At 45.5% G+C, this 20,356-nt stretch overlaps 1 protein-coding gene across 1 annotated transcript in view; it reads left to right on the forward strand.

Annotated features, from left to right (window-relative positions):
• LOC8050492 (reversion-inducing cysteine-rich protein with Kazal motifs) overlaps window positions 1-20,356 on the forward strand; it is a 231,124-nt gene that overhangs the window by 168,905 nt on the left and 41,863 nt on the right. The window contains exons 7-8 of the mRNA XM_040502511.2: window positions 8,938-9,138; window positions 12,540-12,673. Coding sequence (XP_040358445.1) covers window positions 8,938-9,138; window positions 12,540-12,673 — 335 coding nt within the window. The remainder of the gene's footprint in view (window positions 1-8,937; window positions 9,139-12,539; window positions 12,674-20,356) is intronic.

Consider the following 20,356-nt stretch of genomic DNA (forward strand, 5'->3'; position numbering starts at 1 on the left):
CTATTTATGAACATGGCCCTTGCGTCTACTTTTCCACATAACACATATACATCCAATCCTTGCGTTGCGCATAAATAACAGCGAATAACCCGATCGAGAATACGATTCTCCAAACAACTTCAATCTTCACAGAGGACATCTTCGCACGAAGACGTTATCTCCGTCCTGTAAACATCTGAAATCATGCTGTCAATCGCGGTGATTGGCAATCTGCGTGCTCCGTGGAAAAGCGAACCCTCAGGTTTTCTTGATGAGCAGTGCGTCTATTACTCGAGTAAATACGGCACACGAGCGGATTCGCAACTACACGATGATAATTTATTTTCTGGTGTTCTTCCCCGGGTGAAAACAAGAGGCTCTCAGTGTGCACCGTGGGGAAGCAAACGAACGGGCTATGTTTCGTAAAAATTAAAAAACCGCCCTATATTCTCTTTCCCCTTCGCTCCCACATCTTTCTTTTCAATCGTATATTGCGTCAGTCCTGTACTCGAAGAAGCAACCTTTCACTTGCCGCCTGCATTCTCTTTCGGGCTTATCGCTCCTTTGAACTACGGGGCGCCCGGCTAAAAATGGCGCTGTCTTGATGTGCCGCCGCAGCAGCCTGCTTTGATGCGAGGTCCGACTCACTTTGTGCGCGTCCCGACTGCTCTGTTTTCTCGTTGTCGCCGGGAAAGCGCCGCCATTACTGTGCAGCTGGAGAGCTCCGAACTTTGGTCACCTGGATAGGGGATCTCCCGTTAGTCACGTGCACTTTGTTACCTCGTCTGTCCACGAAGGCAATCTAATTTATTGCATCGTGTGGCAGCGGTGTTACTACTGTATCTTCCGAATTCATCTTTCCTAATCCGGTAAACGATATTGAAACTGCGAGATATTTACATACAGACGGGGAATGTTCTTTCGATGTGGTCCTCGCGCTTCAGCTATGCGATCTTTTTTTCTCTTTCTTGACAAATGCCAGTGGGCAACTTTCTTAATTCTGCAACAGTCCCCACGAGATTAGTATTTTTTTAATGCTCATTCACCTGTTAAGGGGCGGAGCAAACGGTTCTTCAAAACACTGGTGGGCTGGTGAGCGCAATCGGTCACTTCTTATAGACCGATCTCATCAGCCAGTCTGGTTACGCCACCGCTGCTTCAATGCATCGAGGGAACTTTAGTCTTTGTGCACGTGTCACACCCACGCTGGAGCTCTGCGCGTGCGGTCCACGAGACATCTCGGGCACTACCGCCTGCCTCCTGCGAACTAAAGTTATGGTGACTTCACGCATGCGCTGAACACTTGGTGAGATCGGTCTGTTGTTTCTGCTGTCTCAAGTCGCATTGCTCATACACCACACAAAAGACACTACACCTTGGTTGTTAGATGAAAGAAGTATTTGAAGACACGCCCGAAGCATGCTCGGACCTTGTTTGATTCATGTCTACCGACATGTTTTGTATAACAAATGAGACAGGGTCATTATGCAAGGAATAACACGCCCCAGACGGCGTTTACAGCCTATATTTTGTATGTTGTATTAGTAGCGTGACCACGGCTTAAAGCTCCTCGAACATGTCCAGTTCGGTATATTGCCATCTTCAACAAGAAGCAGTTCTCTAACCTGTAGAATGCTCAGTTCAAGGTGCGTAGATCACGGTTCAAGCAGATGTTTGCGCATCCGCCACCTCGATATAAAACGCGCGGTGCTGGCAATGCTTCGAAGCCGTATAATGTCATTCCAGATAGTCATCTATCGACTCTTAAAGCTTGCCTTTTGTGAGAGATGTATCAGGTCCATCTCCCAAGACCTTTATACACTTCTCTAATCTGAATAATGCCCTGAGTAAAATAGTGACACACTGGTCAAGCATCTACATCAGCATACCGCCTTTTGCGCTAGATACAGTTCACAGTCCAGGGAACAAATATGCACTTTTCGTCCAACCATGTTTTAACCGGAAGTGTTCCGCTCTCGCTCTACCTGGGAAGAGACGAAGAACGGCTGCGGCCAGCGCGTCGTCCCCTCTTGCTCGTCACTACCAACCCGGGACTCTCAGTCTGCAAGAGCGACTGGTCGGTTCCCTTCTCCGGGTCGCTGAGCCACCGCTTGGCCGCCTCAGCCGCGACGTCCATTGCTGTTTCATCTCCGGCGTCCAGTGCGTCAGTCGCATCCTTTGCAGTCGGTGTCGTCTCACTGGCGGTCTTTGCATTAGGCTCATTTTCACCAACAGTGCTTTCTGCCGTCAATGCTACGACGGAGACCTGGCCTTCTGGCATCGCTAACGGCGTGCGTTGCTGCTCCCCGGACGCCTGAGGGTCTTGCGAAGAAATCCTCGCGGTTGGAGTCGCCGCCGCCATGGCCTCTTCCTGATCTATTACGAGGTTTCTGTCCTGGCTGTTGATGGTCTTGCTGGCAGCAGCTCGAGCGTACGACCGTATGCAATCCGAGGCTTCATGCCCAAAGGCTCGACACTCCTCGCACCTCGCCAGTCTACAGTCGCGCCGTATGTGTCCCGTGCGTCGACAGCGGAGGCACACCGGTGCGCGCCCGGGAACAACAACCAGCAGCGTGCCTCCGTAAAGGCGCAGTGATGTGGCAGGGACTCCGGGGTTAAGTCTTGACGGAGCACAATGCGTACGATGAGAGTAGTGGAATCCACGTCTGCCATGCCCTCGATTCTCCACTTTTTGCGGGTGACACCCTTGACCTCCCCGCATGGCTCGAAGGCCCGTCGAAAGGCGTCTGCAGAAACGTCGAATGCCACCCAGTGGACTTTTACCTTCAGCTCTTGTTTTTCTGGATCAATTACCACGCATGGTCGCCCCTAAACCAGCATGGTCCCTTCTCGCAGAAGCTTCTCTTTGGCGGAGGTAGTGTGTAGCTTCAACAGCCAGACGTGCCCCATTTTAAACGCGCCAAGTTCTGCTACGTCTTCTCGAACTCCCACTTGGTTCAGAGGCCCTACGAAGCCCTACGAGGGTAGGCAGTATAACTGCGTAGTCATTTGGAACATCGCCGCGCACGGCATCACCGCGGTTCGGAGCCGCCGTCATCGGACTCCCAGCGGAGCGTTCCATTCCACGGGCCGGCCACCGATCCCCCTTTCTATGAACGTGCCTTGTATACTGCAAGTTTGGTGTTCTTCAATGGAGTCACAAAGACTCCCTCAAGGTGGCGCGCGAGGACTTTGGTAAATATTTTATAAAATGTACTGCACAAAAAAATGTGCCTGTAGCCTGTTACACTGCCTTTCAACTTCGTCATCTGACTTCAGTATAAAAATAGTATGGGCTTCTGAGATGAACGTGAAAATTTGTTTTTGTACGCTTCTTAAAATAGAGAAAGCGGTAAGAGGCTAACAGATTTTTTTAAAGCATTGATAAACTTCTGCGCACAGACCATTGGCCTGTCCGGAGTTTGTTTTAATCTTTCTGTTGCCGGTCATTCTTACCAAAACGCACTTCAGTGTATGGAGACCATTGGGCCCCATCGTTTTCTGTCGTGCTGACGAATCAATAACTTGCTCAATTTCTCCTAAGGTTGTCTCCTTCTAGCCATGCTTTTACCTTTTCGCTTAATTGGGGCATTAGAGAAAGAGAGTCATCTAGTTTTCGAAAATCTTTACGAGGTGACCATTTGCCAGTGAGCCTATCATAATAGTCGACAAAGCCTTGCTGAATTACCTCTTTGTCGCTGATTATTGTTCCATTACCCTCAAATTCACGGATTTCCATCGACAAACCGTACTTAACTTCATCGGACAAAACTCGCGTGGTGGGCTAATCCTCCTAAAGGTACTTCTCAGACTCAACTCATAGTTGCCAACTCATAGAACACACCGCAGTTAAAAATTCGGTATTTTAATTCATACTTTTTATTCCTCGCGACTTTCAAATTCAGCCCGCTTTTTGCCCCTGTAACGTTAGCGCTCCGCCATGCACCAAGAGGCTTGCGGCCAGTGTTGGAGGTAACGCGTTACTAGTAACGACGTTACTGGTAACGCGTTACATTTTTCGCTAACACAGTAACGTACTCGTTGGTATTCTGACTGACTAACGAGTAAAGTATTTCCGTTACTTTTTTACAGTATCGGATGTCAAATTTTGTTACTCGTTACTCGTTACTTTTGACCAAAACTGGTGAAATCCTGCACGAGCTTATCTCAAAATCCTGCCCAGCTTATCGCTGCACGGAACCAGCATCCGTCGCAGTAAAGTAAAAAAAAAAAAAAAAAACTCACTTCTCGAAGGCGAAAAAAACCTTCGGCTACCAGCTAATTCCGTTCATCCTCCTTTTGCTTTCTTTTTTTTTTTGTCATAGTGTCACCACCCACAAGGCTTGAACGAACGACTGCGTTACAACCTCCTCCCCTCCCTCCTCTCCGCCCCCCCCCCCCCCCCTGCTTTGTGCAGCAGAAGTGGACAGGGGGGGGGGGGGGGGGAGCCGTGGAGAGACATCCGTTTACAATAGTGGACAACTATATTCCGTTTCAAACATAGCGTGCAACGTAGTCAAAGCTAGCGCGCCGGTTTGCACAGCCGACCGCGACTACGTTCGCTCCACAAAATAGTGCGGCCCCTGAAAAAAAAAAGAAGTGGAAAAGTGTACATCTTTGTAGCTAGTAACTAATAGTGTCGTTATGATTTCGAGGGAACACCGATTCTTTTTCAATAAAAAGGAAGAGATAATGTAAACTACTCCAAATTATTTTCCGTTTTCGTTCGTGCGGCACTCGCACTCGCTTCGGGTTTTCGGGTTGTGCGGCTGCCCCTGCCTCGCCGGTTTCGTGAAGATGGCGTCTTACGCGGGAAGCTTTCTTTTCCTGCTCGGATATTTTCGAAGCTTCGTTGTGTGAAGATCTCGCAAAAGTGCAAGCAGGTGATCGCCAACGTGTACGCGAGTTCAAGAACGTGTTTCCCGGAGACGTCGGTCCGTGAGGTCCTGGAGACGGTCAGTAACGACACCGGAGTGTCTGGCAAGGCGGCGTCCCCGAAGCGAAGACCTCGCAACGTGAAAGTTCGGAGCACGCGGACAGTATTGTGAACTGCCACCTGTTGTTTCTGGTGTTGAAATCGTCCTTATGGCTTCAAAGTGAAACAATCGTCAAGAAGGAACTGTGTCGGTGATGAATCGTGCCTACGGCTCCGTCTGCTTGCGGGACCTTACAGCAGGCGGTGCCCGTGATTGCATTCCGAAGCGTCTGGGTTCTTCTGCTTGCGGGACCGTAACCATGGTCGGCTCCGTCTGCCTGAGGCACCTTAAACTTGGTCGGCTAAGTAAACGACGCACATGCCCGTGTCTGTATTCCGAGGCCCCTGCTTTCCTCGAAAAGGAAACAACACTCGATCCTGATCTCGATTGCCGTGTGTTGTGTACGCGTCTATTGTGAATCACTCCCGGTTCATGGGGGCGCCGGCACCAGAGCACCGAGATACTGCCGTCTGGATGACTTCTTCCATACACCGGCGAGTATTCTGACTCTGAAGGAAACTTCCATGAAGTCACATCACGTGAGGGAATGCCAAGCCGTCTGAACAATGGCAGTGCGGTCCCCTAATCACAATATTCGTTATATAAAGGACCGTCTACCACACTCTCAAGGTACTCTCTGATTTTCACGCTACCATGTAAATAAACGGCTTTAAATAGAGACGCCCTGGGTCTCGACCGTTCTTCCGTTTTGACGAGGCCGGCGCAAGTTCGAGCGGAACACCAGCCCCTAGTCTACCTTCTTATAAATAAAATCAACAAGAAAAGAGGAATTGAAATATGCACTTCCGCAATACGCACAATCTTGCACAAAAAATCGGTCGAGAAAAAAAAACAAAAAACTTTGCGCTTTAAGTGGATTCGAACCACCGCCACCGAGATGTCGGAATCGCAAGAGCAGCGCCTTGAACCGCTCGTCCACGAAATCTCGCGGAGTAACACAATTTTGTGTGTTTTTTCATGCGCACTACTTCAGTAGCTTTCCCAGCGTTGCACGCGATGTTTGAAACGGAGTATAGTGGCGTAGCGATTTGCTTATTTCTCTAGTTTAAAAAAAAAAAAAGAAACACCCTTTGTGGAATATTTTTACCCTCGCTCTCCCCCTCGCTGCCTGAAAGTTCCTGACCCACTTTGTACACAGAGGTATCTTTCGCTTGATTAGTCTTTAATTCCCTAAGATCATAATAAAAAAAAAAAAAGTTTTCAACCTGGAAAGAAAACTTAAACACGAAACCTTTTTTTTTTTTTCACAGAAAAACTAAGAGCTACTGCTGGTAAGAGGCAGCAAGTGATTATAGCCAATGTGCTGGTAACCGGTGTCCTGTTCCAGATAGTGAAGTAAATCAGTCTCTAAAAATAGTATGAACCGGACTGTTACTAAAACCGGCGTACAGATGAGGGTTGTTGGTTGGCTGGTTGTGCTCCAGCAGTCCTCGTTCGCATGCTGTAGTTTCTAAAAGCCGATTGACTAACATCTCCGACTCATTCTGCGCGTGAGATGGGCATGAATAACGAAAGTCCGTCGCCATAGCCAGCAGGTCTGAATGAAATGTATCAACTAAAGGAGACAGAATCAGGTAATTTACAGTTTCAATGCCTAATCTGCCTGCCGAAAATTAAGCTGCTTCGCGCATCAAAACACTATGAAACCACTCTGTAAATGTTTATCTTTATCCAAGCTTGTTAAGGAGGCATTATCATACATCTCTGCCAAACATATGTACTCGAATAGAAAAGTAACGTAAAAGTAGCGTTCGTTATTTTTGAAAAGTAACGGTAACGGTATATCGTTACGTTTGTAAAAGAGTAACGTAGCTCGATAACGCGTTACTTTTTACCAAACTAACGAGTAACGCTATTTCGTTACTTTTTTTCGGTAACGGGCACAACACTGCTTGTGGCCAAGCTACCTTTACATAGGCTTATCGAAAAAAAAGATTTATACGATGCGTTTGTGACAGCATATTGACTAAGAATGAGGCGGTTTATAATATGCCTATATAATAATTAGATGTTCACAATCAAAATTTGTGCCCTGGATTTCAAATATAAGCAATTGTTATTTAGGGTCAGAAACACTAGCATTGTATATATTTTGCTTTGAATTTGCCTGTATACGTAAAGTTTTGGCTCATTTACAGACACAAACTGAACAAAATTCTTTCAGGTGTGTATAACAAGAAATATAACCAGAACGGCGCGCCGCTGGTCGTTCCATTGTGTCTTTCTATCTATCTTATTTTATTTATACATATATACGCGTATAAGTAATAAACACAACGACGACGACTTTGAGAGGATGACACACCGGGCGACGGCGGTGCTTCAATCTGAGCCCTGGTTCCTCGGAAGCAGCAGCTTCTACTTTGACAGGGCTACCTCCTTGTAGCCTTATGCTTCTACCCCAGTGGACCCCAGTGAGCAACAGCGCCATCATGTTCCTGGGGCTCCTTCATGCACCAACCGAACGGCGTGCCAGATCCCCATGCCTCGCTGCTGACCCGCCCAACCCACCTCCACGAAATCTGGACTTCTGCGAACCGGACTGCCATCCTCCCCAATACCTACAATCCGTGTCATCGTCATCATGCATTATATACTCATCAAATTATCATGTTCACTAGACGCGGCACCGCGGGCCTCCATGGTACAGGCTGCTGCTGCTCTCCATAGCCAAATAAATAAAGACTAAAAACTAAGGACTAAAGACAAAGTGCTTTGCTGACCAACAGCCGGTAGCGCCTTAAAAGAAAGAACAATAGTGTTTCTTCGTTTAGAGGATACAAATTCCAAAACTACACCATACTAGTGGCGCACATCACTGAAATAACATACGCAATACAGAAAATAACAGATTGTCACTTGAACGCAAAACGGCAAAATACACATAACTGGGGATATTTTTTGTTTCTAGAAGCCAAATTCAGAAACCTAAACTAAACTAATGTTTGCTGAAACTATGGGTATATCGTGTGCGTCGTTTTGAAAAAGTATCAAACGAAAACACCACGCAACACATTTGACGTTGTTTCACACCTCGAGACACTGGCTTGCATTGGCGCACCGACCGCCGGCGTAGCATAGCGCATAGTCGTTAAATGTCTGAGACTGATGATGATGATAGCTTGTTTGTCAAAAAAAGAAAACTCGGCGCGGACCTTCCCTTTGTCAGGGTTGGATTCGGCGCTGTAGGCGTTCTGTCCAGTGCAAATGAGCGGAATGGAATGTATCCCCCGAGTAAAGTATTTGGCCAGGCGCAATCGGTGAAAAGGGTGGGAGGCCGGAGAAATGCACAGGAGAGGAGTTTCAGATACCGGTCGCGCGCTTCGAATTCTCCGTTTATCTTGCTCTATATATAGGGTGCGTGTGTATGAAGGCACTCTATCTTGCTCAAGGTTGATACGCCACGTGTCGTGAGAATCGGGAACTAAAACAGCGTGTCCCAGAAGTGAAATTGGTAGTACCAATTTCACATCCTCTTTGAACACTGCCCATGTCTCGCCTAATTCACCGTCCCTCTTGCTCACCTTACGTCACGCAGCAGTCAATAAACTCTTCGTCCTTGAGCAGAGTTGTGTTTCTGTTCCAGAGATCCCAATCGAACTTCGAGGCTCCCCTTTCTTTTTTCCCTATTTTTAAAATTACGAGGCAGCGGACCGAGAAAAATACTGGTTTTGTAGAACTTTAGCAACTCTCCTAAGGATCAAGTGAGCAAACGGGCAGGCTGGTTTAGCTTCCACAAAATTGAGACGTCCGTGCTTGTCCTCATTTTCGGCTCTCGGTCGTCTCTGGATTAAATTATGCGTCCCGTTTTGAATACGCTCGTGAGTATAGCTTAGAATATTAGCTTTACAAAAGTGCACAACGTCCCCTGAATAGCTTGAAAGTTCAGATGCCACTCAGGCGACTGTTCTGACGTAAGACTTAACACTCTACCACTTTTTTTTTTTTTTTTGCCACGCAGTGGGAGAGCGGTGCTGCAACGGCGCCCAGACCCCCGAGTGCTACATAGCCTGCAAGGGCGTCTTCGTCGACCCGGAGTCCCGGCGAAAAGAGCGAGAGATCAAGGAAAGCCTGGACGTCCACTGCTCAGCCCAGAGCCCCGTCGTGCTCGACTGCGTGCGAAACGTAACCCATGCCAAGCGTTCCCAAACGGCGCACCAAAGTAGGTCACGCTGCCTCGACGCAGAGTAGTCATTGAACGGCGATATGACCAGTTCATATGTAAAGCTATGAGTAAATTCGAGCATGACTATAATTTAGTGCAAGCATTTTGTAAAAAGGCTGTACAAACAGATGCCGAACAAACACTCACTTAACTCGCAGATCCGTAAAATCTTACTGCCAGGTATCAGGTTTCTTGACCGCACCCGATCTTTTCCGAGCAAGTTTTGGAGCACAGCACTTAGGCACCCGTTTCCGGGTTGAGCGGCGACGCCGTCGGCGTAACCGCGCGCATTGCATTATAAGAAATGTTTTTCCTCCAAATTTAGCAGAAATTTTTTTTAGCTAAATTTAGCGGGAAATTTTTCACTAAATTCAGCGGGGAAATTTGTTCGCTAAATTTAGCGGGAGAATTTCCCCTAAACTTAGCAAAAAAATGTGTCCGCTAAATTTAGCGGGTTAAGTTTTTCCGCTAAGTTTAGCGGGGAAATGGACGTCACGTGACCTCAACGCCAATTCAGTTGCCCCGCTAGCTTTAGCGGAGAAATGTTTGCTAAATTTAGCGGGAAATTTAGCGAAAATCTCCGGCTAAATGGGAGGCGAGGAGGAGGGGAGGGGAAGGAGGGGCATACCCTCCCCTCCGTACCCTCCCCTCCTCCTCCTCAAGAGCTACGCTCTAGTTCGGCATGACAAAGAATCGTAAACGTCTTTAATTTTTTTTTTTTTTGCATCCACGGTTTTGGGAAACTTTATTTACGCCACGCAAACAATTTCTGCACGGACACACTCTTATCCTTGAACGCAGCGAAAAAAAAACTTAATATCCCGTCTAAAACTGCCGTCTCCGCAAATAGTGCACATTGCCCTGTATGTTTGGAAAGTCCTGAGAGCGTGCATTTTGCATGTCATAAGTTTATTAGCATGGCTTCAGGAGGTGTATTTTATAGAGCAAGTATTAATGCAAACAAGGCATCAAGAAGTTTATGCTTTCTTACCTTTATCTCTGATGGCGCTGCACACAACTTGTGAGAATAGTGAAAAAAGCTGCAACCGTTGCCGGCGAGCGCAGTTAGCCGTTCCTTCTGATGGTTCTGTAAGCAGTTGCTTGAAAACAATTGGGCGTGTTCCTTGGTGAGCTCTGAACAGCTTAGGGTTCATGAAGACCAATGTGAAGGTCGGTGTGGGCAATATTATGCGATATTCTACCATAATCATATAGTTCCTTCTTTTCTGTGTAAATTTTCTCGTCTGTGTTTCTCGGAGTGTGAATAACCGTCGAGGCAGCGAGTGAGATGTGCGCGTGTCGAAGGATACAATAAATAGTTGAGGGCAAAATTTATAACAAAATATATACTATTCAGAAGGACCTTCTCGCCATTACTACTTCACGATGTACTATTGCTTATATTGTGTGCTATTCTCGTCTCTCCATACACACGGTTCGCACCTGGAGACCTGTGATTTTGACCCTTTGAACATTCACTTGCGGGAGACTTGAGCGGACCACAGTTTGACAAGCCGAAAAACAAAAAGGCGCCAAATGTTTTGCTGGCGACACTGGAAAACGTTTTGATGGCTTCCGCAGTTTCATGTTTTGTTCAAAGGCGCTTTGGAATGGTATCTACTTTCACAGATCTATTTACCCTAACATACAGGTTTTTTTTTAGTTTTTTTTTAAGATATACAGATTTGTTTAAAAAACGCGTTGAAGCTACACTTACGCTGTTTGTGAATGTGTGTTAAACGGCCAGGGGGACATTATGTGGTGGCTTATCTTTGCAATAAGTCGGCTAATTAATTGAAATTTGGTAACTAACTTTTGAATTAATGAAAATATGCATATGGTTCCAATTAACAAACTTACTGAGCGTCATCGAAAACCACTAAATCAACATTTTTAAGAACGACTTGAAGCTCGTGGGAAACTCGGGGGCGCACCAAAGTTATCACTTGTGCAGCAGGCGCAAAGCTAGCAGTGTCAAAACACGGATGATTAGATTAGCATCGCGTTCCGCTACTGCTAGCTTTGCGCCTGCTGCACAAGTGGTAACTTTGGTGCGCCCCCGAGTTTCCCACGAGCTTCAAGTCGTTCTAAAAAAGTTGATTTAGTGGTTTTCGAGTACGCTCAGTAAGTTTCTAATTGGAACCATATGTCTATTTGAACTCGTTAAAAAGTTAATTAGCGAATTTTAATTAACTAGCCGAATTATCGCAAAGATTAGCCACTAACATAATGTCCACCTGGCCGTATAACTCACCTGCACAAACCGCATAAGTGTAACTTTCACAGTTTATTTTTTTAACAACTTTTTAAAGCTTAAAGAAAAACACCCTGTATTTACGTTTGCTGAAAGGTTTACTGCAACACTGCGTGTTCTGGACTCGAAGGTGTGAGCATGAATACAGCCGAACATAATAATCCCTGGAGAAGGGGAACAAAAGGACGAGCGGTAATCACAAATATTCGAACACAACTGGGTGATTGGTGCCGGTTGAAAAAATCCACCTGCTGCTGGTATTGAACGAGGGCCTTCTCCATTTTCAGTGCACCGCTCCACCAACTGACATAACCAGGAGTTAGACGTCAGTAAAGGGAACGGGTTTTAACTGCTGCCACCATTCTAGCCACAAACAAGGTTGAACTGCCTGCATTTTAAGGTTATGATGTTAAAGCAGTTCCTACAAAGGAGCTGACGAACTGAACATAATAAACGATGATAATCTCTGGAGAAGGCGAGCAAGGGGGACAAAGGGGAAACACAAATCTCCAATTACAGCTAGATGACTGGTGCGCGCTGAGAACATCCGTCGGGTCGTGGTATCAAACCACGGACCTCTCCATTTTCACTGGAGAGGTCCCTGGTTCGATACCAGGACAAGGCACATTTTGTTCAGCGCGCACAATTAACCTCACTGTGTTTGAAGATTTGCGTTTGTCCTTTGTCGCCCTAGTTCTCCTCCTCCAGGGATTGTTACCGTTCCTTATGTCCAGCTCGCCTGCACATTTGCAGTAATTTCTTTAATATAAATACGGCTGTTTATTTGGTATTGCACAAATCATTTGCTGCACCTAGTGGCGCTTTCATGAAGCATTACAATGCCAGCTGTTCCCCAGAACGATTGAACATTGGTTTTCTCCTTTTTTCCCGTGTCTCACTGAATTTTTTTCATTTTTGTTGACCACCCCAGTTTCGGGTCTTACTATCATGGTGTACCAGCTTGCCTGCAATCCGACTGTTTTCTTTTTTCCTTGTTCAAGATCTTGTTGTCTACCAATTATTTCAAGCCATCTGCTGCCTTCTTTAGTTTTCTACGAGTTCTGCGAGGTATCTCCATAGCATCGATATGGAACAATAATGCGTGGTACAGTACTCAAGTCCTCCACATCAAAACCTGTTCCAGAGATCCACTGCTGCGAGCACGCGCCCAACGACAGATGCCGAAGCACGTGCATCCACGTACTCCAGACTCTCGAGATCGAGCAGGAGATCATGGAGGGACTCCTAGCTGGCGGCTGCGATGCGCCGATGCTTCACGTAAGAACGTATTGATCTTGATGATGAAAAAGTGCTAAAGGGAAACTGAAGTGGTTTTCTATTTGTGGAAAAACGCCTAAATCGTCTTCATTTGTCCGTCAGGATCACGAATATTGACATTATTTTTCAATTCGGTGCACGGACGCTGCAGAAATTAAATTTCGAAGCACCGCCGAAGCCCCTCCTTCCCGGGTCGTGACGTCATATTAAGAGTTTCGGAATCTTCGCTCCCGCGCATCTTCGGCGCCTGTCAAAGCTATGCAAGCGCACTCTTGCTATTTTTAAAAAGATAAGTAAAAGACGTCATGACTGGTGTCCGTGTGGGATGATATACCTGGCAGGCTTGCAATTGCACGCACTGCCCACACGAGCAACGCGCGCTTGGCGGCCCAGGGATCCCAGTATGACGTTACGACTGGTCGGGAGTTCTGAGTGTTTAACATCTTCGGGCAAAACGAAAGTGATGTTCAGGTCCACGGGATAAAAATATCTGAGAATTCACCTCTAGCTCGTTTTCTTCAAGAAGCCTTTCAGCTTCCCTTTAAACTAGACAACCAAAGCACTGTTTGTTACGCCACCATATTTCTTTAAGTGTGCCGTGATTCGCCGCCCTTTTACAGAATTACACGATAATTCTGGAAAGCGATCCGTCAAGTTGTCAACGTACAACTACAGGGTGAAACAAGGAGACGCCAGGCTTTTTAAATCGACCGGAAAATTTGGTTTCTTAACCTATCGCGCTACGACTTTGTGCAGCGTTGCCCACAGATGGTGCATTTTCTTTTTTTGTAAAATTTGCAAAGAGCGAACTTACCTGGGGAAAAAGTAAAAAAAAGAAAAAGGCTTAGCTCCTATGGAAACGCAGCGACGCCACCGGTCTTCAAACAACATGACGCCATTTAGCACGGGACACAAAAGATGGCGCAACGAACGCCGCCAACGAACGAGCGTACGGCGCCGAGAGCCAGCGTCTTTAGCAGGCTTTAGCTTTTCGACTCAAAAGTGGAGCGCGTTCCGCGGGCGGCAACAGTCGCAGAAACAAAAACGGGCAAGGAACTGCAGTTTCTTGTCTGCTAAATACGCCGGCTCTCGGCGTCGTCTGCTCGTTCGTTGGCGGCAGTTGGCGTCACGACCGCTTGCGCCATCTCTCGTCTCCCGTGCGAAACGGCGCCGTGTTGCTTGCAGACCGGTGGCTTCGCTGCGTTTCCATAGAAGCTAAGCCTTTTTCTTTCTTTACTTTTTCCTCAGGTAAGTTCGCTCTTTGCAAATTTTACAAGAAAAAATGCACCACCTGTGGGCAACGCTGCAAAAAGTCGTAGCGTGATAGGTTAAGAAACCGAATTTTCCAGTCGATTTAAAGAGCCTGGCGTCTCCTTGTTTCACCCTGTAGATAGCTACAAACAAAGGAAGGGTTTTACACCAGAATCGATGGATCACTGTCTTACAGTATTTATTTATCTATTTATTTATTTACAAGATACTGCCGGCCATCGATCCGGCCCAAGCAGGAGTGAATGCGGTTTTTCTTCATATGATACCCAGTATTTATACATCAAAAGAAAAGGAGCGGCGACTAAAAACACATAAACCACATAAAACACAGATAACATTTCAAGATTGTGTTCAATTGATCGTAGAACATTGTCCGAAGTAAAAATATGGGAGGGCAAGGAACTTCAATCTGTTACCCTTCCGGGGAAAAATGAGTATTTAAAAGCATTTGTGTGAGCGAATATGGGAGTTATTATTTTCTGTATGGTCCTGTTTGGTCTGTCTAGAAGATGATTGCTGAATATAGGATGAAGACTCAAGGCGACGTTTGTGATACTAAAGCTGAAAAATTAATTTTAATCAAGCTAGCTTCCTGCGATCTTCTAGAGGAATGATGTTAGTTCTTATTCATTTATTTGGAGAGTCATGCCGCCGATGACGATTATATATAAAACGAACTGTTAGTCTCTGGACCTGCTCGAGCCTGTTAATTTCTTTCTTCGTAAAAGGATCCTATACACTGCAAGCGCACTCCAACCGAGACCTTCTTAGTGTGTTATAGGTCAGAAGTTTGACATGAGAGTGTACGTATAGGGTGACCCAAGTCACCAGGTTTGGTCTAAATTGGACCGTAAAAATCGACGCCTGCACGTAGCAATTAATCTAAACTTTTCTTCAAAGGTGTATTTCACACATCGATTTTTTTCTTGTAAAATTAGAAAGCGTAGCTTTCTTTCTGTAAAAAATAGGGCCAAAAAACTTGCCAGGGTCTACGGCGGGCTGCGACGCCGACGACCAAGTTGAGTTGCGGGGCGCGTTTGGCGCGCCTATTGATAGATGGCGCTACCTCCTTACCGAGACGGCTCGCGACAACCGTGGTTTATTAAAATGAACATAATTCGTTTGTAACGTACCTTTGATAAAAAAAATAAATGCGGACAATAAAAGCTAAACTTAAACTTTAAAAAAAAACATGTCTGCATAACGACGGCGTTTATGCTGCCAATAAATTTCGTCTGCGTGTCGTCTGCTTTCTTTCGCTGGTCGCCTGCACCTTCCGACGCTGCTCTCGATGCCATCTATCAATACGCTCGCGAAAAGCGGCCCGCAACTGGACTTGGTCGCCTACGTCGCCGCCCGCCGTTGACTTAGGCAAATTTCTTGGCCATATTTTGTACAGAAAGGAGCTACGCTTTGTAATTTTACATGAAAAAAGCGACCTGTGAAATGCACCTTTCTCGAAAAGTTCAGATTGCTACGTGCAGGCGTCGATCTTTACGGTCCATTTTAGACCGAGCCCGGTAATTTGGGTCACCCTATATTTAAGCTTGTGCCTTAATAGGCCTAATTTACGACGTGCGGATGCACAGATTCGTTCAATGTGTGAGGCCAAGGGAGGTTGTTAGTAATCGTAACTCCAAGGTACTTAAAACTGTCTGTTTAAGAAACGATTCTATTGCCAATAGAATAATGAAACATACAGGTGCACTTTTTGTTGGTGATACGCATGAACAAAGATTTGTCTTGATTAAGTTTAATTTTCTAGAGGTTGCACCACTTAGAAATTGCATTCATACTCTCATTCTGCACAACCCGGTCGCTAATAGAGTTAAATGCCTTGAAAAGTAAGCATTCATCTGCAAGTAAACGAATACTCATGCTCTCGTCGATGCATGAGATTAAATCATTATTCGAATTTGAGGGACATTTTCTTGCGGGATACCAGAATTTACAGAAAGGGCATCTGAATAATGACCGTCTGCATCGACAAATTGTTTGCGCATTTCTAGGTAAGAGAAAACGAGAAACGAGAAACGATCGTTTGGATCAGACATTCCGTCCAGAAAAAAAATAATTGTTTACTCACAAATACGAAAAGGTAAACCTGTATTTAGTGTGGATTTGCAACTTTATTCCGTCAAGTACAATGAAGCTGCGGTAGCGCTTGATCGGGTTTTTAACGACCAGAACACTCCAGATGAAACACGTGCAAAGTGATACCTGTCGAAGGCATTGTGAATCTATAAAGGACATCTTCATTCAATCTTTGGAGGCACTGCATCCGTTTTCCTGAAGTTCCGCCGCACATACACTCTAAAACCGGTCCCTCATAAAAAACGCTGTCCCTCTGAATTTAGAGGGGACAACAATGCTTTCAGGGGGACAGCCCTTTTTAAGAGGGAAATTGAAAAATAAAATAGCAACATCTAGAGGGACACCAACATATTAAGAGAGACCAAGGAAACCGTTTCGTTAGTCCCTCTGAACAGGAAAGACAGACAAAAAGATTCACGCGTGTTCCTTCATATTAAGAGGGGACCGGTCCCTCTTAACTGGACCAATGTAGTTCGGTCAGGAGGAGGGGGGCAGGCGCACTAATCCACGGCAAAGAGTTCAGACGGTGCTAAGGCTTCGCGCCAATTCACGGAGAGCTGGAAACGGTCGTTGCCGGAGAGTCGCAAGCGTCATGCTGCTCGTTTGACTTCCTTCGGGTGAGTAATCCTGTCATATTGGCGCTTTTGTTTTGGGTGCATTGCAGGTGGGAATAACGAGCCATCAATATTTTCACGCTGGCTGTGAGATGAACGAGCTTTGCATGTAGAGTGAGAGTGTTCAGCTGTAGTCCGCGGACGCGGTCGCTTCCTGGATCTGCTCGTTCAGCTAGCACAAAGCGTCGCTAATCGTTTGCCCTGCCGTGAGCCGCAGGGCTGTCTTTCGCACAAAACACTTTTAGCGGGTCAGGGTGTCCCAATGTGTACGCGTCTGTCTTAAGCTAATGGTATCAGACCATTTTCTGTCCGACGCTTGTCTACTTTTCCATTTCGAACGCGCGATCGTTCTTCTCCCAGCTCGAGCTGCTAACTTTGGCAGTGCTACGCCGGCATTTTATTACCGGCAATTTCCTGGTATTTTATCCGTGAGCGTACACTGTCGGCATCGAGTACTACAAAGGATGGCATCACCCTCCCTAAGGCAAAGCCAACATAAAGGCACCCTAGCTGGGGCAGTCAGTGTTTGTAAGCTTGGCTCGCCGATTTCTTTCTCGGTGTGCACTCTAAATGCTTGAGGTTGACCGCCCGAGAGCGTTGATTGACAGAAACAATGTTGGCGATTTTGCGTTTGTTTGCCTTCACAATTCATTACAGCAATTTACACTGCAACGTTATGTTGTAGACATCGTTAGCGTTGCAGTGATTATGAACATTTTTTTCTCAAGTGGGCGGCGAGTAAAAACCCATAATGTGTGTGTATGTTTGTGAAAAGGGCAGGGGGATTGGACGAGCAAAAAACAAAAAGAAGAAATAAAGGTTTTTTTTTCTTCGCGTGTTCGCGTTGCGTCGGCGTCGCGGCGTCTGGCTGAAGGGTGTAGCGGCGGCCAGGGAGTACATTTTTTTTTTTGTATTTCTTTGGCGTATTGTTTTGTTCGTTATATTTTGACGGTCGTGCCGGCACAGCTACCGGCTTTTTTTTTTTTTTTTTGGCGCCGACCATGTTTTTGTTTTTGGAAATTTTATTTATGATGTTTATTATGCTCTTTGTTTTCTGTAGCTGGGTGAATATTGTTTTTTCTGTGTCGTGCATCCGCGAAAAATATATAAACAGAAGTTTGTTTTTTTTTTCTTTTCTTTCTTATGCGCTTTAGGGCTAGTGCGTTGACTGTGGGCGTTAAATGGCTGACCGTTATTAACAATCTTGTTTTCAGAGTGAGGCAATGGCAACGAACGTTGACATGAAGGGAATCAGGCGGGGGTTCCGCTCGGATTGCTCGTGTAAAGAGCTCTACCGGGACCCTCTGCACGGTGGAACGCACCACCCTGAGTGGTGAGCCTACTGCGGCCACCCGCACACGGTTCACAACGAACTCGGTAATTATTAATAATAATAATAAGAAGAAGAAGAAGAAATTTTATTCACATCATAAACATAATACATATGCAGGCCCGCAAAAGCACTGGTGTGCTTGTATGCGGGACCTGGCGTCCAGGTCCCGCATACAAGCACTTTTTGTATTCCGGTATGTAGGTAAGCTCTATTTACGTTCTGTTGGCATATGCACTGCTTCTGAAAAAAAAAAAAAAAAAAATGAATGGCTTGCGGCGAAATATTTACAGAAAAGTAATTTTTTATTTGATTATGTTGCTTTCTAAAACATGCGCTAGATCACTTCTGCAGCTTCGAGCCGCAAATGCAATCCATGCTTTCCAAAGCACATGGGGCTTCTAAAGCTCATCTACTACTAAATGCGTTTTCGTTTTGTCTTGGTAATACAGAAACAATTGATTCTCGTAAATTAATTAAAACTGCAGTCTATTCTCGTACCAAAAATTAATAGTAGCAGAAGTTGCGTCATAAGCTCATGTCACTCGCTATTTCATCGCATACAGATTGGGTTCCGAATCTTTGAACTGTTTGCACTTTATTTTCGCATTTGTTTCCTATCGCCTGCTTGATAACAGGTGAAAGCGCTTCATTACCTTTATTCTAATTCCCACCCTCTGTATCTAAAGGAAAACAATATGGTCTTTCATTCAGCTAAAGGTGGATGCACAACTTCGGTTCCATAACACGATCGTCACCATGCTGGGAAACCTGGAGGAGGTAAAAGGGGCCTTCTGCGGAGACAACCCAACAACATTCTTGAACATTAAGACCATCCTCCGGTCTCGATTGGCCAGAAGTTCTTTCATCACCTATGGTATGTGAAAAAGCGAATGCAAAAATAGAAATCTAAGTTTGACGCTGACGCAATTTTTTTTTTTTTTAGGAATTGCTGCTTGCAGGATGATTGTACCCCTGACGAAAAAGTTCCAAGGCCCAAGACTTTCTACGTTTCGGAGAAAGGGATCGTTTCTGGGAACTGGTCAGTGAAACTCACCGCTAGCACGACTATGGAGGGGGCACTAGTCATGTGCTTATGGGTGTATTACATAACGGGACTTTCCTACCCCGTGGCATGTGGACAAACCCTTGGACTCCTTTAGGGTCTGCTCGTTGAAAATAAAGTGTTTCGATTCAGTTTATGTCGGAGAAGCTCATAAAATCGCTTATGGCCGTTCAAAAACAACAGAAATTCTGAGCTTCTGCTGATGGCAAGAGACGCCGAATAATTAGTTTTTAATGCTATGAAGTAGGTAACTATGCTCTAAAAAAAAGCACAGGAATCTACTTTCCCGAGCCAGCACTTGGAAAGTCAATCACCGTAACTCACGGAAGCAGCTCAGCGAATCACGATGCCGAAACATAAGATTAGACCAAAAAAGCCAGTCCGAGTTGTGACATTAACCAATGCAAAACATCGCGCTTGTTGTGCTTAATGTCGCAACTCATTTTTTTGGTATAATCATATGTTTCGGCATCTACATTCGCTGAGCTGCCTCCGAGAGTTATGGTGATTGTCTTTCCAAGTGTTGTGCGGGAAAGTAGACGTACGGGCTTTTTTTTAGAATGTGCTTTTCTTTTTGTGTTATCCGCTAAAAAAAGTTTTTTTTTTTTTTTTCCAGCACGATTGTATTGTTGTTGTTTAGGGTAGGCAAAATGAGTCACTCTGCAGCACGAAATGTTTTGTGTGATAGCTTCCAAGAAACGTCGATTTCTGGCGTCGTTCTAAGTCTTTTTTTTATTCGTAAAAGCTACCAGAACATCGTTATAGAATTATTATTTTGATGAAGACATATCAAAATACTTTCTTGTGTCATGGCAAATAAAACAGTGTTTACTCTTAAAGATTGTTACTGTTTTCTTTAACACATACTTTGGTTAAACCATATCAGCAAAAGTGCGAGAAGTGCAGTGCAGCATGTCAGCTTACACTCAAAACACGAAGGAGCAGAAATTGTACGATACAATAACAGAGGTAACTTAAAGCCGGGGTCACGCTGCTTATACATCATACAAAATACATTCTGCAGACATGTTCCAATACGAGTCACCGCGACATCCGTGCTTTGTATGCCACGTGACAAAGTAACCTCTTGATTGGTTACCTCGTGGCGTACGAAGCGCGGATCGTCGAGGCGACTCGTTTCGGAACATGTCTGCAGAATGTATTTTGTATGAAGTATAAGCAGCGTGACCCCGACTTAAGGGGGACTATGCCCCTGCATTTTAAGCGGGCCACCGTCCCTCCGAATTTAAGGAAGAAAATATCTAAAAACTGTCCCTCTTAATTAAGGGACTCTGACCTCAATTTTA

This window comes from Ixodes scapularis, unplaced genomic scaffold, assembly GCF_016920785.2.
Source record: "Ixodes scapularis isolate PalLabHiFi unplaced genomic scaffold, ASM1692078v2 PGA_scaffold5__190_contigs__length_132052651, whole genome shotgun sequence".
In the NCBI taxonomy this organism is placed as follows: Eukaryota; Metazoa; Arthropoda; class Arachnida; order Ixodida; family Ixodidae; genus Ixodes; species Ixodes scapularis.